At 37.7% G+C, this 27,718-nt stretch overlaps 2 protein-coding genes across 11 annotated transcripts in view; one reads left to right on the top strand and one right to left on the bottom strand.

Annotated features, from left to right (window-relative positions):
• Positions 1-2,604, bottom strand: part of greb1l (growth regulation by estrogen in breast cancer 1 like) — a 58,261-nt gene extending 55,657 nt beyond the window's left edge. For all 9 annotated transcript variants that reach the window (XM_023334971.1, XM_023334975.1, XM_023334976.1 and 6 more), the window contains exon 1: positions 2,466-2,604. The gene's annotated coding sequence lies outside the window, so the exon portion shown is untranslated. The remainder of the gene's footprint in view (positions 1-2,465) is intronic.
• A 1,697-nt stretch (positions 2,605-4,301) lies between these two features.
• Positions 4,302-27,718, top strand: part of rock1 (Rho associated coiled-coil containing protein kinase 1) — a 33,082-nt gene continuing 9,665 nt past the window's right edge. For both annotated transcript variants that reach the window (XM_023335204.1, XM_023335203.1), the window contains exons 1-20: positions 4,302-5,153; positions 18,074-18,155; positions 19,991-20,091; positions 20,188-20,325; positions 20,451-20,626; positions 20,888-20,972; positions 21,095-21,239; positions 21,353-21,491; positions 21,623-21,714; positions 22,450-22,609; positions 23,597-23,669; positions 23,771-23,859; positions 24,184-24,232; positions 24,448-24,583; positions 24,866-24,957; positions 25,314-25,560; positions 25,821-25,927; positions 26,014-26,164; positions 26,664-26,824; positions 27,444-27,628. In XM_023335204.1, the coding sequence (XP_023190972.1) occupies positions 5,061-5,153; positions 18,074-18,155; positions 19,991-20,091; positions 20,188-20,325; positions 20,451-20,626; positions 20,888-20,972; positions 21,095-21,239; positions 21,353-21,491; positions 21,623-21,714; positions 22,450-22,609; positions 23,597-23,669; positions 23,771-23,859; positions 24,184-24,232; positions 24,448-24,583; positions 24,866-24,957; positions 25,314-25,560; positions 25,821-25,927; positions 26,014-26,164; positions 26,664-26,824; positions 27,444-27,628 (2,501 nt within the window). In that variant the 5' untranslated portion in view covers positions 4,302-5,060. The remainder of the gene's footprint in view (positions 5,154-18,073; positions 18,156-19,990; positions 20,092-20,187; positions 20,326-20,450; positions 20,627-20,887; positions 20,973-21,094; positions 21,240-21,352; positions 21,492-21,622; positions 21,715-22,449; positions 22,610-23,596; positions 23,670-23,770; positions 23,860-24,183; positions 24,233-24,447; positions 24,584-24,865; positions 24,958-25,313; positions 25,561-25,820; positions 25,928-26,013; positions 26,165-26,663; positions 26,825-27,443; positions 27,629-27,718) is intronic.

Genomic DNA, 27,718 nt, shown 5'->3' with positions numbered 1-27,718 from the left:
TTGTGCCGAGTCCAGCTATGCATACCAGTAAGGCTAATATGTTCATATCATTTGTACTATAGATTAATATGTTAACTTAGTAAAAGTTTTAAATGATCATAACACATTTTAGGCATACATAAATTATTAGAGAAATATGTTGCAGTTTTTCTCAATAGCTTTGGCATGTACTGTATGTCAGATCAGAACTGAAATTCTCAAAACTGCTTGTTTAACCATAAAATCATTGTCATTTGTTTCTCATGTCTTTGAGCATGTTTCGTACATTTTCAAATATATTATATGAATAGCTTCAGCCTCCACAACATCAGCATAAATTTGTCATAAAGTCTCAAAATAAAAAAATGTTTGAACAAGTTGTTGTAATATGTGAAGTGTATTACTAAGCATTTTAATACTTTTTTTCAAAATTTGTCCTCAATTGATAAATTGCCCCCAGGTGAATGCTGACTTTATCCGACATAGGCAAATATGTGAAGCATTAGATCAACCAACGATCAACCTGTATTCTGAAATAGCTCAAAGCTTCATGAGCCATCAAAGGGAAAGTATATAGTGTATAGAGGCAGAATACAACACAAGAAGAACAAAGATTTGAACAGGGTCAACAGCCAGAGAGAAGAAGAAAAACAAAACAGAGGAAGAGGCAGAAGAGGTGGAGGACATATTTAGTTTCCATTGCTCCAATATCATCAGGCAATAGTTTGCGACCCACAACAAGATGCTGATACCGTTCCCCCTACTCTTCATTCCTTAGCCACTTTTAGAACTTTTTCTTAGTACGAAGATTGAAAGTGCATGACTGCCAGACACATACACAGATGACCTTTCTGGCTGCAATGTGTGATAACTTTGCAACAGATGCCTGCAGAGGCTAGATAAGACACTCTAATGAATTGTTTCCACAAGATCGCAAGAGAAAATATTTGTTGTAATGTAGAAGAGAAATTGTGGCGCAACACAAGTCAGGAGTTGTAGGAAGACTGCACTGTAATTCCAACAGCACTGCAAACATTTTTGCTAAAGCTAAACATTTTTTTACATATTTGTTGAGAGTGTCACTATGTCCTGAAAGTATAACATGACAGAGATTTGTGAAGAAAAATAGCTTGGCTGCCTTCTCCCTGTGGTTCTACTCCCATCTGCATAAATGTACCGCTCCCTGTCAGAAACAACCAATCAGAGCCATGAGGAAAGTCTTAGCACTGTCAATCATCCTTGTGTGGTGTTTCTCAATGTGCTAATGGTGGAGGAACAACTTACTATTACAGGAAAATTGCTTGTCCACCATAGCCATGCTAACTAGCCTGCACATTCATGACATGTTCTGCTGTGGGGAAGACACAGTAGTCTAGTAAAGAGGAAGGGTTTGAGCACTGCCTATACTAGAGTGATTGACAATGTTAACCCCCCCCTCCTGGCTCTGATTGGTTGTTTCTGACCAAGTAAAATAAATGTACTGAATATACGGAATTGAAGAAATTCAATTCAATGCAAGCTGTGTCTTGCAGCTGTGATCATTCTATTTGAGGAATATTTAATGTCCTATGTAAATGTATGCAAATTATGGCACCAGTTTCATTGGTTTAATTCTAACAGCTTGTTTTACAAGAGCTTGTGAAAATACATAAACTGACATAGTAGGGTTTTATCCGTCTCCATAAGAAATGGCTCCATGTGGAGTAACAAAGAGATGCAGTTTTCATAAACATAAATTAAGATAACCATTTATGTATGATAACATGTTGGAAATAAAAGCTAATAAACCAAATTTATGGAGAGAAAAAAAACATTTATAGATGAGTTAGAGTTTCCCCAAGAGTGACAAAACTCTAAAGACATCTTCTGTGCACCGTCATCTGATAGAATTTTATCTGTGTTTGTTTCAACACAAGCCTTAGGCAACTGCTGTTTTCTGCAGACAAGCACTTAAATTAGTGCTTTGGCTCCAGACCTCGTATACTTGACATGACTTCATCAACAATGCGTCAACGCAGGCAAAATCAATACCCTCACAAGATAAATACATTTCCTCCAGCACTAAAATTGCCGTTGCACATGAAAACGAACATTGGCAACTTAAAACGCTTTAGGTTGCCAGGGGTCGGTTACATACACAGACTTACAGTCTGACCTAACCACGGCAATAGGCGAGGCTTCCTAAACAAATGAAGAAAAACTGGTTTTTCAAAGCGAAATTGGTCCATCAGAAAGAGCAAGAAAAAAGTTTTCCTATACTTTTAAACGGATTGTGCACGATAACCTTGTTGTTTTTATTAACCTTTTGCAGTTCCTCTTCTCTGTGCAATCATTTAACATTTTCCGACAAAATCTACAGATGGAAGAAACTTTGACATACTGCTTGTGCGCGACCACCGTCCTGACAGCGTCACTGTCATGCAAACGTGAAATGTACTTGACATTTATCATACTTTTAGAGCAAAACAGCCAAGTGAAAGTCTTACCTTGCGGATACTGGAAGCTGTTACGCGGCCATGTCCGTGGAAGGTCGCGTCTGTGAGCGTGAAGTTGCGCCCCTGACTCAAAACGCCACCATCACCATCGATGCTGCCCCGGACACAGCTGATCTGCGCACAGTCAGCTACCGGCTGACGTCAGGACTGTACTGTAAGCGCTGTCTGGGTCAGTTCAGCGGAAATTCCGCTCAGTTTACTGCGAAAATTAGGGACACAATAACCAAATGGCAGACACAAATACAGTAAGAGGTAATTACTTGCATATATATTGTTCTGTAAAGAGATAATAAAAAGCTAAAAAAAAAAACAAAAAAACTAAACAAAAAAACCCAGATAGATAGATAGATAGATAGATAGATAGATAGATAGATAGATAGATAGATAGATAGATAGATAGATAGATAGATAGATAGATAGATAGATAGATAGATAGATAGATAGATAGATAGATAGATAGATAGATAGATAGATAGATAGATAGATAGATAGATAGATAGATAGATAGATAGATAGATAGATAGATAGATAGATAGATAGATAGATAGATAGATAGATAGATAGATAGATAGATTACGGCTATACAACAATGCAATGATAATTATTAATTACGTATGAGTTTGCTGCCAGTAAACCTAAAAAATCCACAGAGCCTAATATTTCCATTACTACTACTATTACTACTACTACTAAAAATAATAATAATAACTACTAATGTAGTTAGTAGTTATAATAATAATAATAATAATAATAATAACTATTATTATTATTATTATTATTATTATTATTATTATTATTATTAATATATTACTATTATTATTATTATTAATATTATTATTATTATTATTAATAAAGAAATACTCTGATCAGGCTTTTCCTGTGCAATACCGATTTCTTTTAGGTATGACCAGCCAATTTAACTTTTGACTGATTCTAATTTTTTCCCATAAACCTAATACATATCCAAGGCGAAAACATACGTTTGTTTTAGAGGTATTAGATGCTAAGAAAAAATAAAGGAATAACAATGTCATCTTCCAGTTTATGCATCAACATGTCCCTAGCCTACATGTCTTGTTTATTTGTCTGAAAAAAGTGCATCAAGTATCTCTGTCCCAGAAAAGCTAAAATCATGAACCTGATTCAAATTCCTTTTTTTATTTTTTATTTTTTTAAAGCGAGGTCATGGCATAACTTGTAAAACACCACCATCTACTGGCAATCAGTAACAATGTTAATATTTGGCATTTGAACATTTTTGTTTGTTTTGTTTTTACACATTGCAAATATCTCATTGGATGGGGAATTCTGTGATGCATGAAACAAACAAGGGGTTAGTTACAAAAAAAATTGTCGTGTGAAACCGAGCTATTCGTTAAATTACGGTGAGCAATAGTCTCTGACTGAGGGGATATTAATACTCACGCCACCAAAGGAAAAACTACAGTGAAGAAGAATATATATATTTTTTTATCTAACAAAACAATAACATTATCATTTTTCGGATAACGTGAGCAAAAATTATGATATGTCCTTAATGTCTGGCTGTGCTGTTTCACCGTTCACCAGAAAACCATATATGGTTTAAATTACCGAAACAAACAGGAAATGGAAGAATAGGAAATCTGAACCAGGTGAAGAAGTAAAAGCTATTGGTTTGTTAAAAAAATGACGTTAACGTGTTTGATCATGACCACTTTTTATTGAATTAAATTTTAAATCGTACATTGAAACATTTGAGATTGCAACGTGTTGCATCTGCGAGTTCTTTCAGCGAGCCTCGGCTCGTGCGCATGCGTACTGTGCTTGACATTTTGAAGCTGCTCCTCCGGGGTGTTTGAACAGGAAGGCGGACATGTTGGCCGAGCTGTGTGAGAAAATTGTGCACAGTATGCGATTGTTTTCCGAAAACTAATACACATATTACGTGATTCCTATTTATATTCAGTGTGAGAACTCTTGCAGTTCGGACGGGGGAAGCAGCCGCCACTCATTGACAGCTGAGGGGACCTAGCGGAGGAAGGACTGCCGTTGAAAACGTTATATCGACTCCGTGTTTAAACTTCGAAATTTGGAAGAAGCAGAAGTTTTTCCACCACCACTTCTACTTTTGAGCTGTCAGATTGTGGCTTTCTGCAGGGGCCTGGTACAGCGATGGGAGCACGCGTGGATTAGTCTTCCTTCTAACTTTATTTTTCAACGTTGCATTTACTTATAATTGCCTTTTGTTTGGAACGTTTTAAGCCCTTATCCTCAGCGGCATCCTACGGAGGTTGTCTAATCTGTTGCCGCATTTATCTTTGCCACTGAAGTTGTTTGCCACTTGTACTGAGGGGGGGGGGGACACCTTCCCCGACTTGGAAAATGTGGAGTGGTAGGTGCCACCTTAACGCCTTCATTGTCTGTGGAAGCTGTGGGACAACGATGCATTTTCTCTGAGGTGCGGTGTAAAGTTCACACGAAGAAAGGGACGTTTGGCTGGCTAGCTACCACTGGCTAACGCTAGCTAGCTAGCCAGCTTGCTTGCCTCGCCAGTGAGCTGTTTTTGTTCATAACCCACCCTCGGGACTGTTCTTGACAGCAAAAATGAGCGCAGGAGACGCCATGGAGTCTCGGTTTGAGAAAATCGATGCCATGTTACAAGACCCCAAATCGGAAATAAACACGGATTGTCTACTGGTAAGTTTGTAGCTTGTTAGCTAGCCCTGTTACCTACCGCTCTTTGGGGTCAGTCTACTCCTTGGAGCAGAAATTCTTTCCGAGACCGACAGATTGTCTCAGTTGTCACTCTACAAAATGCTTATATTAATGTCTATTTTGTTCACAGGTTAGATCGAGTTCAGACATCTACACGCGATTTTGCGTTTAATCTAGACGGACTGCATTAGTTCAAACCTGTTTTCAGACAAGAATTTTAAGTTGGCATCATAGTGCTGAAAACAACAGACTCAAAAGTTTAATTTCACCCAGTTGATTCTGAGAAAGATGCAATCACATTCCACCAGGCATAAAATAAGCAACTTGGAGAGTTTTGGGTTTAATTTTTTTCATTCATGTTATTTAATGTTTCATTTAAAAATAGTATAGGTATTTTTCTTAGAAATATACATGTAAGGTGTGTTTTTAAATTGTTGAGGTCTTACTGCAATATACCGTACTATGCTTTTTTTTTTTTTTTTAGATCCCATTGCTCATAAGCATTTACTTTTTATGGGCTTCTAAGCACTCTCACCAGTAGCAGTGCAAAAGTCAACTGCATGCACTTGTTCTTGATGCTGTTTTTGAATCGATTAGAAATCAGAGAGAGGTCAGGGCTATCTGCTGCGGTGCATAATGGGAAATGATATTCCAATTGTTTTAATTTGTTTTTGACTTACAGCTACAACCTTTATCAAGAGAGATGTAATAGCCCTCAGTAGAAAACATAAGAATCATAAGGTTTTTCATAAAGAAAACCAGAAATTGGTTTCCACTGTGAAAACCCCAATTGGTCCATCTCTAATTGTACCTATTTATGTGTTTGTTTTTGGGAAACAAATCAGGAGCCCTCCTTATTTGGGATGGGCTTCAGTGCATCTGGTCAAACTGCAAAAATAATCACGATTGTTATTGTTAAACTGTTGTATTATTTCTTTGTTTTGATAGCATTGTTAAGTGTTTTTGGTTCAGCAACTTGAAATAATATAGGTTTTATGTCAATTATGTCAGATATGTCAGAGATAGTAATGTTGTCTTTAGGTAATGAGTTATTAATGTTATTTGGATCATTAATATGTCCTGAATATCCTTATTTTAACGTGATGTAAAGCAATAAACCAACTTTAAGCCTGTTATAACCTTCAGGCCTCCTGCATCAGTAGGTGTGCCTGACTACTTCCTGACATCTGGGTGACAACTCTTCTGTTTGTGGTTGGAAGGTGGCTGTTGCCACGTGCTAATCCCTCCAGCACTCCTTCATTGGTTTTTATGACAGCAAACTTGGGAACTCTCTCACTCGTTGTAGAGTGAACGCTAAAGAGAATCTTGTTGTCACACGACTGTTGATATCACAAATATGCCAGTTTACTACGTGTTTTCACAGTGATGTGACTCATGGGAGTGTTTCTGCTCATATGTTTGTTGGTATTCTGGTATCTGGTGGCTAATTAGGTTTAGGGGACAAAACTTACCCAGAGTATGATTCATGCTGGAATTCTGGCTTTGGAAGGAAAAAAAATAAATCAGAATTTTCAGTGAATTAAGTACTACAGGAGTGTCTGTTTACACTAGTATTACTGTAGTCAATTCATACCAAGCTGAAATCAGATGTTTAAGTACACTGTAAAAATACACAGTTTTTTGTTACACTCGGATATTCCCTTCTATGTCCAACTCCATCCATCCATCCATCCATGGATGGATGGATATATAGAAATATTTATAAGGTTCTCTCATCATGATGCCAAGCATTTTAAGAAGTGCACCAATCCCTCCTGCTACAAAACAAGCCATTAACGTTACGGTGCCACCTGCAACGTTAACTTAGTATTCTCATGCAAGCTAATGTTGCATTAACTTGCAACAGTTAAGTTACGCTTCCTTTTCCTTCCACTGTAGCACAACCTTATATGGCTAAACACTTCAACTGTAATTCCATGAGACTCCAAGAGATGTATTTTAAATTAAGGTATTTATCTCTGAGTGCATTTGGAAATTGCAAAGTAATTTACTGTACTAACTGTGAATTATTACTTTTGGACTAATAGTTGCTTCTACACTGAGTGATCTTTCAGTCCATGTCATTGTAGAACTTAATTCACTGAGGCTACGAACCATTTTTTGATTAGCTTCAACCAGGATCTGCCCAAGGTGTTTGGTTTTTGACACTTTCATCTTTGGAATACAGAACTTGTCTTCTTCCTTAAAGGTCTGAAAATTACCATGATGTTTATGGCTTCGTGTAGTTGTTTGAACAGACGAACATGGCACATTGAGGTGTGTGGAAATGCTAATGAAGGATCAATTCTTCTCTTGATATCTAGCCTCATTTCTTTTGATTTTTCCATTACGTCAGACAAGGTGGCAGTGTGTTTAAAATTACATTATCAGTTGTGACTCTGTTTAACTCGAACATTTTTACATGATCAGAAGCTTACAAAGCCATAATATAATCTTCTAGACTTTCCTAAAGTATTTAAAGGCTTAATAAAGAATAAAGTAAAGAGTAAAGAATGTTGCTGTTATGACAAGGATGAAGGAGTTGGCAGACTACTTACCAAGCAAAAGAACATCAAGAACGGTGTCCGTTGGGAAAATGGGGGTTCACACTAAAACCCCACCCACATGCTCAAGTTGTAGAGTTTGTGTTATGAATAGGCAGCTTTAGATAACTGTCTTTAAACGAAAACATGCATATTTTGTTTGACCTCCCATCATGTTTCAGAAAGACTATTAAACTCACTCAAAACTCCACAGGCTCTGCATATTTAACAGGAAAAACCTGTGGCCACTGTTCCTACTGCAAAGACCCACACAAGGGGGCCGTTTATCGCTTTTTTTTTTTTTCTCTAGCGTTCTCACCCCTGATCAATGAATGGTGGTCTTTTTTTTTTCTTGCAGAGGCTCCCTCACTGCTACCATGCAACTCCACCCACAGCTTAATAAAATTCCATACTAATCAAATAACCTCTTGTCTTTGACTGGTCTGGAGTTCCCAGTGTGTCCCAAAGCCGTTCTGGAGAGAGAGTGAGCGTTGAAACCAGGCAGGCAGCTCTGAGGTGGCAGGGTGTGGGCTCTGCTTTTCTCCCATAAACCAAAATTATGTGGACTGAAGGGTAAAGACTCGTGTTTCCGAGGGCTGTGAATCAGGACGTTTTACTCATAAAGCAGCCAGAGAGCTTGGCTGTGAGTAATGGGTTTTATCAGATTGCACAGCTCTGGCCTTGTGCTGGCTATCATTATTTTCTTGCTCATGCATTTTGTTTGAAGTATCTTGATGTTGGAATTGTACTTTTCTTACAAGCTCGGTGTATTTAGTGTAAATATATCCAGCCTCTATGCACTGCCCAGCTTTAGGATGAGATGCGTCTCGTATTCTCTGACCCTCTTCTCTTATCTTTGTTGTTTAAATGAATCCTCCTTGTGGCGAAGAGTACCTCTGTCCAAGGTTCAAGCCCTTCAGTCTGTTTGGAGACACAGAAACTCACTGCTTTCAAGACTAATTTATATGGAAAAGTACAATTTTAATAATTTTCTATGTCGAGTAGTTCAATGGTAAATTATTCCAGGCTCTGCAGTGTACACAGAGGATGTATTTTTTTGTTTGTTTTTGTTTTTTGTGTGCTTTTTTCCCCCTGCAGGGCAAACATGACATTTACATTTCTACGCATGAATTTAGACAACATGACCTGAATTTTTTTTCATCTTCTAATTTTATGTCACTAGTTATGCGTTCAAAGTCATTTAACTGTCTTGGCCTCTATTTCACATGTCTGCATGCTTCCTGGCTCTGTCTCTGTTGTTACTTTGGCACTTTTCAGCTTTTTAGCCAGTCTGTGTTTATCCTCCTCCAATCTCTGATTTGGACTTTAATTTTGCAACAGGAATAATTACAGGAAACAGCAAGGCAAGGAAACCAGATTTAAATTTAATGATCGTCTGAGTGCTGCATGTATATGTTGGGTTGAAAGGATTGGAAGTAATGAATAGAAACTGAAATTGGTCCAAATCATCTGCACTTATATTTGTTCAGGTCATAGTTACTGGGCAAGAAAGTTCAGTTAGAATTTGTTTTTTTTTTAGAGTTCATGTGTTGTCCTGAACTAGGTCTTTAAGGTCTCATATCAACACTGATCAGTTTTTGTGAGTAAATTCAGTTATACAATATATCACAATGCAACTGTAGAATTTTAAAAACAAATACTTGTTGCTTAAAGTTATGTTTTGAAACACGTCTATGGCATATGTCCAAATTTTCCTCCATTGATGTTCTGTTAAGGCCTGGCATGTCTTACTCATGCTGAATGCCTTCCTTGTCTCTGCAACCTTTGCCTTTAATAGACAGCCCTAACCCTTAAGGTGGTGTCCACACAGATAGTGCAACAGTGCCTGAGTTCGCTGACAGATCTACACAGTTTTGACAGGGACATAATGCAGTGTTGTCAGTTCTCTTATTTAGCTTGCTAGGTTGTGGTGGTGTCGGTTGAATATCAAGGGGAAATGCTTTTTATGTCGAATGTTATTACTATCTAATAGGTGTTTCTTACATGTGCAGGTGTGATACAGTTAAACATTAAAAGACATACAGTACAGACCAAAAGTTTGGACACACCTTTCTAATTCAATGGGTTTTCTTTATTTTCATGACTATTTATAAGGCAAGAAATCCCACTTATTAACCTGACAGGGCACACCTATGAAGTGAAAACCATTTCAGGAGACCACCTCTTGAAGCTCATAAAGAAAATGCAGAGTGTGTGCAAAGCAGTAATGACAGCAAAAGGTTGCTACTTTGAAGAAACTAGAATATAAGGGGTATTTTCAGTTGTTTGACACTTTTTTGTTTAGTGCATATTTCCACATGTGTTATTCATAGTTTTGATGCCTTCAGTGTAGTTCTACAATGTCAATAGTCATGAAAATAAAGGAAACTCATTGAATTAAGAGGTGTGTCCAAACTTTTGGTCTGTACTGTATGTTTAGAAGTTTTTTTCAATTAATAGCATATCTTCTGGAAGTCTGATCACTGACACGGTTTCATACATTCAATTTGATTATCTTGCCATACTTTACCTTTTTGTGAAGGTATTGCTATAATGTATCATGTTATAAAATATAAAGTTGTACCATCATTTTAATCCCCATGGGTTACTTAAATATGCCAGATATGTGGTCTGTTTTCACTTGGTTCGGATTATTGAGTAGCAGGTCAAATATTGTATTTTTCCTATCTGTAATAAAACAAAGAGCTCTCACTATATCAACCCAGTGTACTGTAATGCACAGTTACTGTTATGGAATTGTGCTTGAATGCATAAAAGAAGATAATTTTGTAACTCTGCTTTTTTATTTCGATTGAAAACAACTACCTCTATCAAAGACACTGCAGCTCATTTTTCTTGATACAGACACAGTTCATAGAAAGCCTCGTGGTGTTTTAGCATTTCTGTTTACAATTTTCTTCAGCAAAGTGTCCATGGAACACATGAAAGTGTAAAAATATGTCCTATCCCATTACATATATTTTATGTTATAGGCTAGGGCTTGTGATACAAATGCAGCTTATTCCGGCTGAGTTGTGCTTACAAAAGTCCTGGACACAGTTCAACTGAAAACAGCTGACAGGCATATGAATGTGAATAAGACAGGTTCCTTATTTAATTTAGTGATGTAATATTCATACTTTGAGTGCAGGGTGGTTTTGTTTTAAATTTACCTAACCCTTCTCACCCCACTTATCCACACCTGGGCCTAACAATTTATTGGGTTAGTCCCTTGTTATTGCGAAGTTACTCTTAAAAAACTGATTATAATGCAGTATCATCACATAAATATTTTTAATTCATTCGCTGAATATTAATAATATTGTTTGTAGAACTGGGTGGATTTATTGTTTTAATCTCTTTTTAATTAATCTCACATTTTTATCTTGTTGCCATGACACACATTATTATTGATTAAATCTAAACTACTGTGAATACTTTACACTCTTACACATTCAAACAGTTATTTTGAAATATCAACTATGATCAAGGTCAAAACCCATGATTAGAATCTCATGTTATGACTTTGGGTAAAAGTGATTGTATTTTCAAAAATCCGATATTTTCAATGAAAGGATTTATAAAATTGAACATGCACTTACATTGTATTAATTTATTTTCAATTTTCTTGACTAATGGCATCCACAAGCTTAATTGCTCCAGCTTAAAAACAGATAAACTAACCAGAACATCTTTATGATTAAATTAAGGTCAGCAGGGACCTGTTTCTGTTGCAGGAAAGTTCACAGTCGTAAACTGCTCTTCTCAGCTATTCAGTTATGGGAACAACAACTGGCCAAGCTATTTGTAGCTCCACATTCCCCAGACTGACTGATTATATTCAGGAATGCTGACTAAAATTGTATTTTCTTTAAACTGTCCTGGTTTTACTTTTCGTCCTATCACAGTCTTCCTTTTTTTTTGTCTCTGAAGTTGCGTTTCTTATTTATACAGAAAGCTCTTGACCCATGTCCTGGCTGTACTGTGCTGATGTTAAATACACAGGTTATTTGTCTGGGCAAGATCACAAATACTGGAATGGACAGCAGAGTTTCGGTAGAAAATTGAGCTCAGTGGGTGAAAACGTTGATGTGCTGCACCACTGAAGTATTTTCACATGAAAGCATTCGTGACAGGGAAGTTTTGCTTACTTGGACTTTGCAGGAAAATGAAATGTCCTCGTTTTGCCATCCCTGGGTTCACTGTCACTGCCATTTATCCACTGTAGTAGTTAGATAAGCATCTTTCTAGGTAAGTGGGATTTCCTGTCGGTACATATAATGCTCGGCAGCAAAATGTAAACGTAGTTTCAACAAAGTGAAGAAGGTAAAACAACTCTAGTGCAAAGTCTTGCCACTGGAGTACATTTAAATGTTGGTTTCTGTCAGACTGCTTGGGAGTAAGCAGTAAGGAAGTGGTCTGGTATTTTATGCTTCGAATGGCTTCGCTGGGCTGTATGAACACATTTGTGTTTACATGAGCTCAGTCTACAGTGGAACTGCCTTTATTTGCATGGCCAGCTGAATGGCTGTCTGCACAATTGGTCACGTGTGGCAAGCTTATTGTGTTGATGAAGTGGCAGAAAAGGAAACAAGAAGTTGGGCCAATTCACATGCCTTATGTTGGCATGTTGAAGGGAATGATGTGGCTTAGTCTCGCATGGAAATTTCAGCTCAGACCTTAATGCCTGGAAAAGTGCTTGTGTGAGTTTTTCTCCCCGAAAAGGTTAGGAACAGAAGAAATAATTGCCCTATTTAATGTCAACCACCAATGTAGTTTTTTTTTGTGTGTGTGTGTAGTTTGGCAATTTTTTTTCTCGTTGGTCCTATTTAATATTGTGATTAGATTGATTTCCATGATGTTTAAAAAGGTTGTGGCACCTTTGGTTATATGCGGCAGTATAGGAATAGGTATAACGAGAAACTAAAAAGCTCTATCTTTTTACTTTTATAACATACTTACAATTTTTTTTTTTTAACAAAACTAGATCAGAAATTGAATCTGTTTGTGCCTGCTGCCAGTTCTTGTTGCACTGTGTAAATGACTGATTTTAACTGGTGCTGCATCAATCAAATTCAAATCGGAATTCATCAGCTAGCACAAGTAAGACATTCCTGATGCCTTACCTGTGAATGTCTGGTTAAATGCCAATCAATCATGTTTTGGTTTACGTCTTCAATCCATTAAATGAAACACAGTTAAGATCCTGCTCCTTTTGTATTAGTCCAACAACATATTTTGTTCTGCTTTTCTGAACCTTCTAAAAATCAGACAAAGGTTAGAGACATATGCTTTATTACATGAATTAGGATAACCTTCTTGTTGTATTTTCTATTCAAAACTACTTTTTTTTAAATCAAAGAACCTGCTGAAAATTAACTTTTTTTTCCCTTTTGTTTTAGAACTTAGAAATTGGCCCAACTGGTATTAGGTAGGAAAAAGCTGATTGGTGCATTTTTAACTTTACCATTCCTAAAAAGGTGGTCTGTCACTTTTTAAAGATATAATTTCAGTAACTAGACTAAAAATGCTTAGGTAACAGAGTTTAGGTAACTGATTTATGAATTCTGTATGCATTTCTGCTGCACTCTTGATTTTTGTGATGCATAGTTGTAGATTTAGTACAACTAAGCATGTTTTTAAAGACATTGCTAAGAAAGAAATCTCGGATTTTTCAAACCTGCAGTGCACTTGTTCATCTTATCCATCTTGGTAAATTTCATGCTGTTAATGACTGAATCCTATGTGTGTGTTGGCATTTTGAATTAAAAATGTGTCATTTTTCATTTGTAAAAATGTATGTTGATACAAGCTTTGCTATATCGGCCTCTTTAAGTTGACACAAGGTACGAGCTCTTCAGTGCAAACAGAAGCACACATCTCTTCCTCTCTGCCACAGCTGAGCACATGAGCAGTAGTAGTAACTTCAACAATTTAAAAACTCCATAGCAAATTAAAAACTCCATAGCAAATTGAAAATTAATAACTAAATACAATACAGTTTAAACTAATTAAATTACAAAATTAATAAAAACAGTCATTGAAATATGAATGTTAATTTCTAGGACGAATAGTAAATAGGACAAAATTATTATTCATGTCAATTTGCTTGTTTTTTGAGCAGCTACTGAAAATATATCTATTTTAATTTTGGCAAACATGCAAAATTCCAATAAATTTATGTTTGTAGGGAATTGATCATTTCATCTTTAGATTTCAGGTGGTTGTACAGTTGTGTTGTGTTGCAGAGTGGACATCATACCAACAAATCTTCCACCGTATATGTTTTGATCTTTCTTAGAATCCAAAGCATCCTCACACATGAACGGTTGTACTTTTCAATGTTCACTAAATGTTGCCTCGGGTGCTGCTCACTTCTTCTGTCATGTCATACCTTTGCAGTTTTGGCTGTTTCATTTGTTTGTTTGTCTTTTTTGTTTGCTTATTTAACTGGCATGACATGGTACTGTTTGCTGTAGGATGTTTAGTGCTAAACGTGCACCAATTATTCCTTACAGAAAGGATGCTTCTCTTTGTCTTTCTGCCATTTTGTCCTAAGTTTTCAAAAAGCGATACACAAATTCATCCTTTGGAAAGAGCCGGAAGCACACATTCAATGCCTGTAAAGTGTGAGCATTTTTACAAAACAAAAAATGCCAAAATAATGCACAAAAAATAAAATAACATTTACACATTTGTTTGGAGCCAAAATCCGGCCTGTCCTGTCTGCTTAAACTCATAATAGTCAAATAGTGTTCTTTTTGTTGTGGATTAAAGTCCTGCATGCTGAATGGCATTCCATTTGCAGGCGGTGCTGTTCATTATGTTCTTTTTTTTATTGCAAGTTCTCGTCAATAATAGGTTAGTAGTTCTCTTGTTCATGTCACAGTAAAATTTTTCACTTGCAGTATAATAACTCCTTGCTCACTCTGGGGTTTAATTCAAACCATCTTAGTCATCATTGTTGTCGATTCTGACCTCATTTGTTTCCCTGTCCTTGCTTTCCTATTGGACCAGCCCACTTTGTGCCAGCTCTCCACTCCCTTCTCCCTTCCATCATGGTGGTAGACACTTGTATTGATTGAAAACATGCTCTGTTCAGTGAGTTGGTACTGGGGATGGACTTTTTCTGTGTCTTCCTTACTTTTTGTTGAGAACTTGTTTGGCCACATACCTAAAATAGCTCTCTGACGTGTACAGTCCTGTTGAGGAATGCTGCTGTGGCTGTCCAGAGTTCTCTGTGGCAGGAAGTTATGCAAACGTGCAATGCCGCGCTCAGAGCCTTGTGATTAGGGTCCCAAAAGAGACTTTGTTCTTTAGTTCTTTTTTCCCTTCAGAGTAGGCTGGCTGGCTTCCATATGGACAGCAACATCCCTTAGTCCCTGTTGCTGGTCGCTTTTATGCAAAGACATTGGAGATTTTCTGAAATCACACAGATTTCAGTGTTATTTATTTATTTTTTTATTGCCCCTCATTAACTTCTCAAATGAGTAAGTTGCTTTTGTTCTTCCTACCAGCTGCCCTCTCTCTCCCAATTCTCCTCTTGCCCCTCCTACCTGCCTTTTCCCTGTTTCCACCCTTCCTGTAGGGCACTATTGGTGTTATGTCTCTCAGTGAGGGGTGTGGCCGTGACCTCCACCGTTGAGTAGAAGGAGCAAAGTTGGCTAAGAGGATTCCTCTGCTGGCCTGAGCTGCTGATTCACCATGTGTCATCATCACTTTGTACAGAGATGCAAAATGAAACATGTTACTGACCTATTCACTATGCTGGCATGACTCAGTTGATTCTGTTAGCACTGCACTTGGAGATTTGTGTCATCAAATAAACACTTAAAAATAAGTAGTTCCTTTGACATGTTTACTGGTCAACTTTAGATTACACTAAGCTGACGTGTGATATCTCCAATACTCCTTTTGCTTCTACTTCACCTTCTATATGAACAGCATGCTACTGCACGTGTTGGAAATGTTTATGCGGCTGTTTTGTTGGAACCACTGTGGATTATGGCAGATTAGGTTAAACCTTTCCAGTGTTACTTAGTGTCTTGCCGGGCCAAGACAGCATCAACCCGCCGTCTAAAACTTTTTGAGTTCCAGCAGTGGATCTCACACATAAATTTAAGTGGTTTCTTAGTATCCAATAATCTGTTCAACTATTTTCTTTCATCGGATAAACTATATTGCCAAACTTTTACTTGGCCTTCCTAAAAAAAAACATATTCATGTTCCAATCGCTTCCATTTCCACAGGTGTCAAATTCACTCCTAAACAGGCAAACTGCTTTTACAAACATTTGCAAAAGAATGCATCTCTCTCCAGAGCTCATTGAATTCCAACATGGTTCCATCATAGGATGCAACCTGTGCAGTAATGTCCAGCAGCTACATTTCTTCTCTACTAAATATTCCACTGTCAACTGTTGGTGATATTACAAGAAAGTGGAAGAGACTGGGAACATCAACTCTGTGTGTAGAGCTAGCCAACTTTCTGGAGAATCCATGGCTGTAGACATCCAAATTTCATGTGCCTTTCAGATTAGTTTAGAGAACCTCATGCAATGATTTTCCACGGTCATGCAGCTGCTTCAAGGCCTTTCATCAACAAGTTCAATGCAGTTGTGCAAAGCAAACTTCCACTGGACTAAAGACTAGTATACCCATATTCTCTGGAGTGACCAATGACTCCTTTCTGTTTGGCAGCTGCCAGAAGAACACCACTTGCCTGACCACATTGTGTTCGGTGTAAAGTTTGGCATAAAGGGGATTATGGTGCATGGCTGTTTTTGTGAGGTTGGCTTAGCTCCTTAGCGGCAGTGAAAGTAACTCTCAATTCTTCAGCAGAACAAGGCATTTTAGATCATTTAATGCACCCAACTTTGTGGATGCATTTTATAGATTACCCTTTCTTGCTCTATCATGACTTCACTCTAGTGCAGAAAGCAAGGCCTAAATAGACATGGATGAGTGTGGAAGAACTTGACTGGTCTGCACAGTTCAGACCTTAACTTGATTGAACATATTTGGGATAAATAAGAGTAAAGATTACCATGCCTTCTCATCCGACATCAGTGTATGATCTCACAAATGCATTTATGGAAGAATTGACACATATTGTCATATTTTGTGTTGGGTAAGGCTCGGAGTGGATATGTTTGTAGGAAGATTATTTTTTTGAAGCATCATTTCAAGCATAATTTAAAAACCTTTAGTTTCATTAGAGGGAGTTATGTTGTCAAAACGTCACAGTATGTGTGTAATGTGTGTGTGTTTGGCAATTGAAAACTGACAGCCTTTATTATACCTTCTTTAGTAATACACAGGTACTCTCAAAGGTACGTGTTGAAATTAGAGGTTTATGTGATGTAAAAAATTACTGATAGCTGTAAAATTTTTCCACATGATGTAGTGTGATGTAATTCAAGTAAAAAGCACTCAAATCAGAAGAAACACAATAAACAATATTTGCATAAATATGTATAATGGTAAATGTTTGTGAAGCAATTTGGGAATTCAAGTTGTAAGCATTAGATCTTCTTGAGTTCATACCTGACAGCAGTTGTTGTGACTCTCACTAACCTGAAATAAAATTCCGTTGTTTTAGTGAGGTAGGATTACAAGGAACAGAGAGGGGTCAATTCTCCAAAAATGAGACTGAAACTCGTCAGGGAGGAAATCTACATGATTTCACCAAGCGTGGCTCAACGCTTCATATCACCAGAATAAGTGAATATTCGTAGTGAAATATGGTGGTAGAGTCATGCTCTGGGGTTGCTTTTCTTCATGTGGAACTGGAGGTTTTGTCAAGACAGAGCAATGCCTTTCAGTTTTCACCTAAATGTTTCTAGTGTTAGCTAGAAAACTAATTGCGTTTTTCAAAATCAGATTAAGTTCAAACCAGTAAAAAAAAAAGTCTGTCACTAGAAAATATTAATTAATTCATTCTGAGTCTTTCTGAATTAAAGATTCAGAATGGCCTACAGTCAGAATATCACTAATTATTTTATCTTTTTTCTTATAGCAAATGTGTTTTTCTGTTTAAATGTCCACAATGTGTCATAATTTATTATTGAAAACAGGGTTGAAAGATTTTAAAGGTTTTTTTTTTACACCACCCCAAAAAAATGCTTAAGTGGTTGGTGTTAGCTACTCTGTCACCACTTGACTTCATCGCAATGCATGTGTGTGGAAATAAACTACATTTTCCTCAAATGAACATGGATTGTTGGGCTACACACATTTAATGGCCTTTTTTTTAGCATTAATAGTTTTACTTAGGTGGAAAACATGTATATCTTAAATATAAAAAATAAATAAAACTGTTGGGTTTTGCCTTGTCTAAGCTCTGTTCCTCTTCCTCCAGGATGGCTTGGACGCGCTGGTATACGACCTCGACTTCCCTGCCCTTAGGAAAAACAAGAGTATTGACAACTTCTTGAATAGATGTAAGTATCTTGGATCATAGCTTTCGCTCTCGTGTACCCGTTTTATACGGGGTGTCCCATTTGTGTTCATAGACTGCCTGTTACAGGGTTTATATGCAGCGCTGCAAAGAAAGCTGTTTTTGTGTCTGTCAGTATGTATGCTTGGACACAATAGGTGTCTACTGCTTAGTGTCCCCAACAAAGGGGCTTTCATAAATGACCGGTGACCCGCATGATGCATATCAAGGTTGGTTTCTTTTTTCTCACTGCTCTCAAACCTCGAAACCCCCTCAATTTAAATTTAGACGTCATGTAAATATTAGTCCAAGACTGTTTTTCTTTCATTTTAAAAAAAAAACTTGATTCCCAGTAAGGATTTTTCTTGGAAATGCCAACTATCATATTACAGTGTGTTACAGTGGAGTAGTTTTTATAAAGCCAGCTATTCTAAAGTGGGGGCAGGGCAGTGATGTTGTAACTTGGCCTTGTACGTCTTTAATTTCCTGAATAACATCCAGTTAACCTATAATTTAATGAAAACAACAAATACTCCCTCTCATCCTTCTTCTGACATACCTCAGCATGTTGCCCCTGGTTGTGCAGAATGTGTTATTTTGGTTTTAGAAAGAGAAAAAAAAGTGGCTGACCAAAAGAGGACCTGCCACTTCACATCACCTCAGTTATTCCTCGTCTCGTCTTTTTGTGCAAAGCATTGATGGATTTGGTCTAATGGATTATCTGCAGAGACCCTGGACCTCAGTGGCTCGAGTTGCCTGAAGCACTCTTTACTCCAAATTCTCTCGATTCATTTTGCTTTACAAAAAAAGTTAAATCGAATGATTGCTCCATTGTGTTTGTGCAGAGAAATACTGAACAAAGGCTGAATCTAGCAAACACACAATCAAATGTACACTTTTACAACGAATATAAAATCCTATATTTAAACAATGCACAATAATCGTCATAATAGCGTACTGCTTTATTTTCGTATCAGTTGAACTTTGATGCTCTCACACGCTGCGTTTCCATGCACTCCAGTGCCAGTTGTGGCCTATGTGAATTGAAAATTGTCCCCCTAACGCAGCCTTGACCAAACTTGGCTTAATGGTGGATGCAATGCTTCTCTGGGGAGCTGGAATTATTACACTGGGTAGAGGCCAACTCTCAATAGGCAACAAACTTTCCCTAAACACTCTCAGATTTTTTTCTGGTTGGTTTGCCAACAATTTTGCTTGCGTTCAAAATGCAGATTTTCCATGACTCTCAAAGGAAATGTGATTGTGAAAACAGATTCTTTACGGCATTAAGTCAGTGTCTAATTTTGCTGTTGAATTTCTGCAACTTTAGAATTACTGAGTTTTTTTCCATGAATTTCAGAATTGATTTACTCTGCAATGTGGAGTATATAGTGGCTTCTGGAGGATTTTAAAAAGTCAAAATTAGTCTTAAATTCAATTGTCTAATTTTAGGTCTTTTAAAAAGTCTTACCTGCAGATATTTTGTCTTAAATTTAGGTTAATCATTTAGAAAAAAAGTGGTGTTTTACTTAGCACTATTGGCACTTTTAAAATCTTAAACAGTAACAACTGCCTTTGTTCAGTGGTTTACTAAAACCTTACTGCAATAAGTATTCTACTGTGTAGGATTCTGTGTAACAGCAATTGAGTCACATGCCAGGGACAATAAACACAAACGTAAGTTGACAAAGTAATATTTAACTTGGGCTTAACTTGCTTAGTAACTTAAGTCATTCAGTAAGTTTGATCTTTAAAAGTTGCATTTTACCCACTGGAACTTGCAGAAAATGTGCAAACCTTTTTCTAATTGTTGATCTACCATTATTTTTTCCATACCAGATAAAAAAACAATTAGTAAAATCCGTGATCTACGAATGAAAGCAGAGGACTATGAGGTGGTTAAAGTTATTGGAAGAGGTGCATTTGGAGAGGTTCAATTGGTAAGAATTTACCGTTTTATTATCTTATATTAAAGGTAAGGAACTTGTGTGAACGCCCAACTTTCACTTGCTTGTTTTTTTTTCTGTTTTTTTTAGGTAAGACACAAATCCACACGTAAAGTATACGCCATGAAGCTGCTGAGCAAGTTTGAGATGATCAAAAGGTCAGACTCTGCTTTCTTCTGGGAAGAGAGAGACATCATGGCTTTTGCCAACAGTCCATGGGTTGTGCAGGTAAGCTCCAATTTAATATTACAGATGGTGAAGATGTAAAATGTCAAATATTAATTTACTTTGATATCACGTTATGTTTGGTTTGTAATAATTTTGACTTTTTTATTTTATTTTTATTTTTTCAGCTCTTTTTTGCATTCCAAGATGACCGCTACCTCTACATGGTGATGGAATACATGCCCGGTGGGGATCTGGTTAACTTGATGAGCAACTATGACGTCCCAGAGAAGTGGGCCCGCTTTTATACAGCGGAGGTGGTGTTAGCACTGGATGGAATCCACTCCATGGGCTTCATTCACAGGTGATGGCCACCACAAACATTTTGATCCTATCTCCTATTTTATTCTATGACAACAAAGATAAATGTTTAATTAAATGTTGTGGAGTAAACCAGGGCCAATCAAATACAACAAACTTCTTTAATGTAATTGTGTAATAATCTATAAAAACCTTCCATTGCAGTGTAAGTTGTCTTTGTTTATATGTTTGCTAACAAATGTTTGACTTGAATGTGCTGCTACTTAGCCATTTTTGCTGACTGTTTTCGTTTTTGTTTCAACAGAGATGTAAAACCTGATAACATGTTGCTCGACAAAGCAGGTCACTTAAAACTCGCAGACTTTGGAACGTGCATGAAGATGAATGAGGTATCATTTTCATTCTCTTAAAAAAAAAAAACTAAATACAATTTTTATTGAATTTCTTGGATGTCATTATGTTTTTATTTCAGTAATATAATTAAATGGTTTTGATATTTTTTCCCTGTCAGGATGGGATGGTACAATGTGACACAGCAGTTGGAACTCCAGACTACATTTCACCTGAGGTACTGAAATCCCAAGGAGGAAATGGCAACTATGGCAGAGAGTGTGACTGGTGGTCAGTAGGAGTGTTTCTTTATGAGATGCTTGTTGGTGAGTCTTCTTTTTTTCAGCTGTTTTATAATAAACCCACTATTCACCACAAAATAGGTCAGTGTCATGTAACTGAAATTATTGCTCTTAATTTTTGACTGTCTTGTGCACAGGCGATACACCTTTCTACGCAGACTCATTGGTGGGGACCTACAGTAAAATCATGAACCACAAGAATGCCCTGACCTTCCCGGATGACAGTGACATTTCCAATGATGCCAAAAATCTCATCTGTGCTTTCTTGACTGATAGGTTGGAAATCAATAAATGTTTTGCTTGTTTAGGCATCCACTGCATTGAAATAATCTAGCATGTATAACTGGCGTTCCACTGTCATGGAGTCTATTGAGCTGTTCAAGTGCAAACACCTCTCCACCACGTAGGGAAGTTCGCCTCGGCCGTAATGGAGTAGACGAGATCAAGAGGCACCCTTTCTTCAAAAATGACCAATGGACATGGGACAACATCCGAGAGAGTAAGAGTTTTTTCCTTGCTATTTTATCAGCATTTTACAAATCCCATTTCATTTAACAGTTGCAACACTGTTATTTCAATCATGAGGCCAGTGATCATGTTTTCCATTTGACCTACTGTGCAGACAGTTGCAGGAAATTCTTGCAGACAAGCCATTCATTCAGTATCCTTTCCAAGACTAAACGTGATTCCTGCTCAGAGTAATCATTGGCAGCACAGCCTCTTTGAGGCCAAGAACGGGGAGGCAGTCGAACTCCCGACGTTAATGTGCTGCGAGTGACGCTGCAGCACGGAGCGATTGGAAACGTAGGGGTAAATCCAGCAGCTGCACTCAGTTCTTTAGTGGCTTATGTCTGATAGGTTTCTGGGCTGAAGTCAGCACTTTGCTGTTTGCTGCCTCTGTTGACTCAATGGTAAATCAGCTGTGCCAGACAACTGCTTTCATTTGTTTTTAAGGGTGTCTTTGAACTATATCTGTAATACTAAAAGATTTGTGCAAAGGACACCACAGATCTTTAGACATAATTGAAAGATTTTTCAGAGCAATTTTAATGCAATAAGCAAATTACTACACTAGGTGCTTAAAAGCACCATATCAGCTGAAATTCAGAGATTGCAATCTCTTTGGGTTTGGATCAGATAAGTCACCTTTGTGAGTTTGTAACTCCTTGGTGCTAATCTTGTACCTAATCGCTTTTGGCTGTGTAAAAGTGGTATTAATCTTTTTTTCTTTTAGCCGCTGCCCCTGTGGTGCCTGAACTCAGCAGTGACATAGACACCAGTAATTTTGATGACATCGAGGAAGACCGGGGAGAGGAGGAGACCTTTCCCATACCAAAGGCCTTTGTGGGCAATCAGCTCCCTTTTGTCGGCTTCACGTATTACAGCAATCAACAGTATGTCTGTCAGGCGACTCTTATAGCTGTAATTTAGAACAGTGTTGAACATTTTTGGTGGGATTATCCAGGGATACGTTGATCGTAGTTTTTATAAAACGATTACTGAGCGCTGTTGGAAAAGTAAACACAGTGTTGGATTGATGGAAAGCCAACATGCTAAGGAGACAGACTCTATGAATTTGCTTCATCAGCTGATTTGGAAAACATTTTATTTTATTTTTTTTTAAATGATCCTGACAAAATCACAGAGGCTTGGAAAATACACCATCTGCAGTGTATTTGCATATCAAACATTGTTACATAAAATCTAAAAGACTATTTTGTTTTTGGTGGCGCTTGAGTCTGAGCGAATATAAACACTTTTAGTTTGAGTTGTTTTAAATGGCAAAGTTCAGCTAAACCTCCCCAGTTTACATCAGACTGCCCACAACTCTCAGGATTTATTTACTGTCCAATAAGCATCTTTCTGCTACACATAAGGAAACTCTTGCCAGGAATAACTTCACAGAACCTCATTTCAAAATACCTGAACTAACCTTTAAAATCTGAGATTTCCAAATTCTTTCTACCTTTCCATAGTCGGCAAGTTTTCAAGGCAGACAGAGGTTGAAAGCTCAGAAGGATAAAACAGCAGCTGTGCTAGCTGTTATCTACTGAAAGACTCACTCTTTAAAAAACCCTTAAAAAGTCAACAGGAATTTGGTAGGAAATATAGTTGCATTTAAAGTAGTCTTAGCATAACAAGTGAACTAATTACAAGGACAACCAGTAAGCAATTAATTAAAGAGTAAAGAGAATCTGAACTGAAATGATTGGAAGAATCGTTTTTCTTGGCAACATTGGTATACATAATTGAAGTGAAGCATTTGTCCTAAGATTTTCTTTACAATTTGTATATTTTTATTGTCTTTATTTCCTTAAAAAATCTTCCCATTTCCTAAACTGAAATGGGAAGAGACTCATACTCTCCCCCTTTTTTTTCAGTCCTTTGCGTGGATCCGCTGCCTCAAAGACCAGCGACAAACGTAGCAGTTCAACAAAAGAGGACAAGAGTCATGTGAGTGCAGTATGACACATGAGCTCAAAGTGTAGACGATGTGAATGTCTGCCATTTTCTTCATCTGTCAAAATTTTTATTTTTTTATTTTCTCTTTTTAGCTGGAGAACCTGCAAAAACAGATCTACCAATTAGAGGAGCAACTCCACAGAGAAATGCAACAAAAAGATGAGCTGGAACAGAAATGCAGGTATGGATTAAAACATTACTCTTACACAATATGCATTTGCTGACCTGATTTAAGTGAAAACATATGAAATGTTGTGACTTCATCCCTGCTGAGTGTAGTTGTTTAAAAGAATCCCACAAGCGACTGTTTCTAGTTAAACTGTTAGATTTGTGAAGGAAAATTGCACAAGGGCTAAGTTATTCACTTGGTGTAGATTGATCCCTTCCAGCCTGGTGGAATTTGACTCTTTGATTATAAACAGGAAGCCAAACTTTGCATTCAGCTGTGACTGTAAGATTATATATCTTGTGCATATATAACGCATAACATTTCTGTTCTCCCTAGGGCATCAAACACCAAGATCGAGAAGATTATGAAGGAGTTGGATGAGGAGGTAGATGCTCTTTTTTTTTAACTTTATTTTTAAGAGACTTGAAGTAAATATGAACAAATTTTAGTGCTGTGTCCTGATGAAAGAGCCACAGTTCTTCAAACACAAGTTAGCAGTGGGAAGTGAAGTTAAATAAATGCCTGTTTATCATCTTTGGCTTTGGGTAAGGATTTGGTTTCTCCTGCATCACAGCTGCTCTCTGTTTTTCCTTGCCACAGGCGAACCTGAGGAAGAGTGCAGAAGCCAGCGTGTCTCTGCTGGAGAAAGACAAGATTATGCTGCAGCACAGATTCACAGAGTACCAAAGAAAAGCTGACCAGGAGGGAGAAAAGAGGCGCAACTTAGAGAATGAAGGTAAAAATAATGAAGTGCTGCTGACTTTATAAGTGGGAGGCTTTCAAGTTCAAGTTCTTAAAGTGCTGCACGATCCAGTGGGAGTTTTGAAACGGTGAACTCTTGGTGCATTTCTGCATCCCTCTTAACTTTTCAAAGGCTTTACAACAATGTATTAAGCTACGAGATTTCAGAAACATACTTTCCTAAAAAAGAAGGTTTTAAGATATTTGTAAGATATTTGCGTGGATTAAAAAAATTAACTGAGGCATTGTCTCTCCGTTTTTCCCCCCTCTCATTTAGTGTCAAATTTAAAGGAGCAGCTTGAAGATATGAGGAAGATCAGTCAGAACTCACAGGCCTCAAATGACAAGATTGTCCAATTGCAGAAGCAGGTACACACACACACACACATTTTTATTTACATCCATATTAGGACTTGTTATTGACTTTTTTTTCATATTAGGAGCTGCATATTTGCCTATCACCCTTTTTTTATTTGATAGAATGTATTATTTTCCTATCATTTGTCTTGATCCATCACATAAAATAGCAACAAAATATGTTGAAGTTGATTGTTGCTAACTAGAGTGATAGAGTGTTCATCATCACTTTTTTTTTTTTTTTTTAAATCACAATATGTGTGACCAAGCACAAATAGACAGCAACACTGCCAGTAATATCAGTACTCTGCTGTTGGAGCACAATTTAAAACCTTCTGTTGTTCCTTTTTTATTAACGTAACTGAAAGCTGGAGGAGGCAAACGACCTGTTGCGAGCGGAGTCTGACACAGCGGCGAGACTCAGGAAGAGTCACACGGAAATGACAAAGTCGATGAGCCAACTGGAGACTTTGAACCGTGAGCTGCAGGAGAGGAGCCGGGCCGCTGATGGAGAGAAGGCGCAGCTAGAGAAGGAGCTGTTGCTGCTTCAGAGCACGCTGGAGTCGGAGCGAAGAAACTATAGCGAGGGATCAGAGGAGATGAGGGAACTGCAAGGTGAGCAAATAAGACTAAATAAGATTCAATCCATCTCAATTAAATTCAGTTTAGTTCATTCAGTTGAATATTTTTTCTTCTAGGATTTATATAATAGAGACTTAAGTGGGAAGCGGTTAAAACAATTTGAATAATGCTCCCTCCATCTCACTACTGCGCCTTAATTACAATGCGAGTGATGGAAACCCAAGTTATATTCCTTGTTTGTAACAAACTAATTGATTTTGTAATAATTGTGGCTGACTGTGCATTCTGCTCAGCGAGATTGGCTGGACTGCAAGAAGACAACAAAAACTTGAAGATCAATCTTTCCAAAGTGGAGGGAGAACGCAAGCATGCCCAGGAACGGAGCAACTACCTGGAGAAGGTATACACAAAACAGCACGAGGAGCAGCCATTTTTGACCTCTAGCCATTGTTGTGCATTTCATGTTAATCTTTGTTTATACAACAGGAAAAGAACAGTTTGGAGATTGACCTGAACTACAAGCTGAAGACCCTGCAGCAGCGTCTGGAGCAGGAACAAACCGAGCACAGAGTGACGCGGGCGCAGCTCACAGACAAATACGAATCTATTGAAGAAGCCAAATCAGCTGCTATGATTGGTACGCCAGCCTCGTGTCCAAGCATGCCCCTCCACTTTCCCCTGGTCTTTAATTTTTTGGGGGATATATTTCTTATTTTTCACAGCCTTTTCCACCTTTAAGTAAATCATATTTTCAAGCCTCGCCTTTCTGTTATGTGATCCAGAGTTAGCTTGAGGTGATGTTTGGGTTAGAAGAATTCAAAGAATAGAAGCTGCTGAGCATGTTGGGACATCACCTCATTGAATTTGAAATAGAATTGCTGCTTAAGATTAATAATAATACATACATTTCTCTTTTTTATGACCATGAAAACATCCACAGGGCCCAAGCTTTGAAGTACACTACAGTACAGTAATTTGTTAAACAACATCCTCAGAGGTTTAAATTTGGCTTCTAGATCAAGATTGCTTCAAGAAATTGTCCCTAAAGTCAAAATTTTTAATGAAGGCCTCCACTTTACCCGACTACTTCTGTTGGCTGTAGAATTAATCTAGCATCTGTCCCTGCTTTACTGCAGCTGTTCAGCAGAAGATGTCAGAAGAGACCGGATCAAGGATAAGAGCAGAGGGCCGTGTGGTGGAGGTTGAGAAGCAGTGCTCGATGTTGGAGTTTGACCTGAAGCAGTCCGTTCAGAAAATGGAGCAGCTGATGAAGCAAAAGGAAAGACTGGAAGATGAGGTTAGTAAATGGCTGATATACTGTACATGGGAGTTTTAATGTAATGCAGGGTTCATACACAGTCTGGAAAAGAATTGCTGTTATTGGTTTCCAGGTTGGTTTACGGAAAATGCAAATGTTTTCCCCCACCCCGGCTAACTTTCTTGTGGCCTTTCTTTTCTTCTTTCCTTCATACATGTTTTCTTACGTATTCTTCTTTTGCTTATTGTCTGTCCACCTGTTTATCATGTTCTTCCTTCTGACCTGTCCTGTCCCTTTACTTTTCTACTGTTTCCTTAATTCAGTCCTTTCTTTCCTTCCTTGTGTCTTACCAGTTTTTCCTTCTATATATTTTCATTTTGACTTCCTTATCTTGGTCCCTTATTCCTTGTGCTTTTCCTTCCTTCCTTCTTTATGTCCTTATTTCATTGTTTGCTTCATTCTTTGTCAATGTTGTGAAATGATTCCAGCATTGTGGTGTTTCAGGATGTTTGGAAACCACAGTTTATGAGATCCTATTACTATTCAAGCATTCAAAGAGTATTTTCTAATCCGTAGTTCAGGATGTTTTAAAAGGGTCGTTAATAATTATGTTTTTTCCCCTCTAAACCATCACCTCTCTCAAATCTCCCTTCGTCAGGTGAAAGGTTTGCACACACATCTGGATCAGGAGTCAAGTAAGCGCGTGGCGGCCCAGAACGACCTGAAGAGCCGCACGCAGGACGTGGATCGCCTGAGGTGTTCGGAGAAGCAGCTCAAGCAGGAGATCAACACGGCGCTGGAGAATAAACGCTCACTGGAGTTCCAGCTGGCCCAGCTGACAAAGTACGTTCTAGAAATGCTTTTAGAAGCATGTCTTGTTAAAAGGTTAGATTGAGTAGAATAATTATTTGGGGAATGGGTTACTCAACCATG

This window comes from Xiphophorus maculatus, chromosome 6, assembly GCF_002775205.1.
Source record: "Xiphophorus maculatus strain JP 163 A chromosome 6, X_maculatus-5.0-male, whole genome shotgun sequence".
NCBI classification, from domain to species: domain Eukaryota; kingdom Metazoa; phylum Chordata; class Actinopteri; order Cyprinodontiformes; family Poeciliidae; genus Xiphophorus; species Xiphophorus maculatus.
The sequence above is the reverse complement of the archived record's forward strand: the minus strand, read 5'-3'. Positions and strand labels throughout refer to the sequence as shown.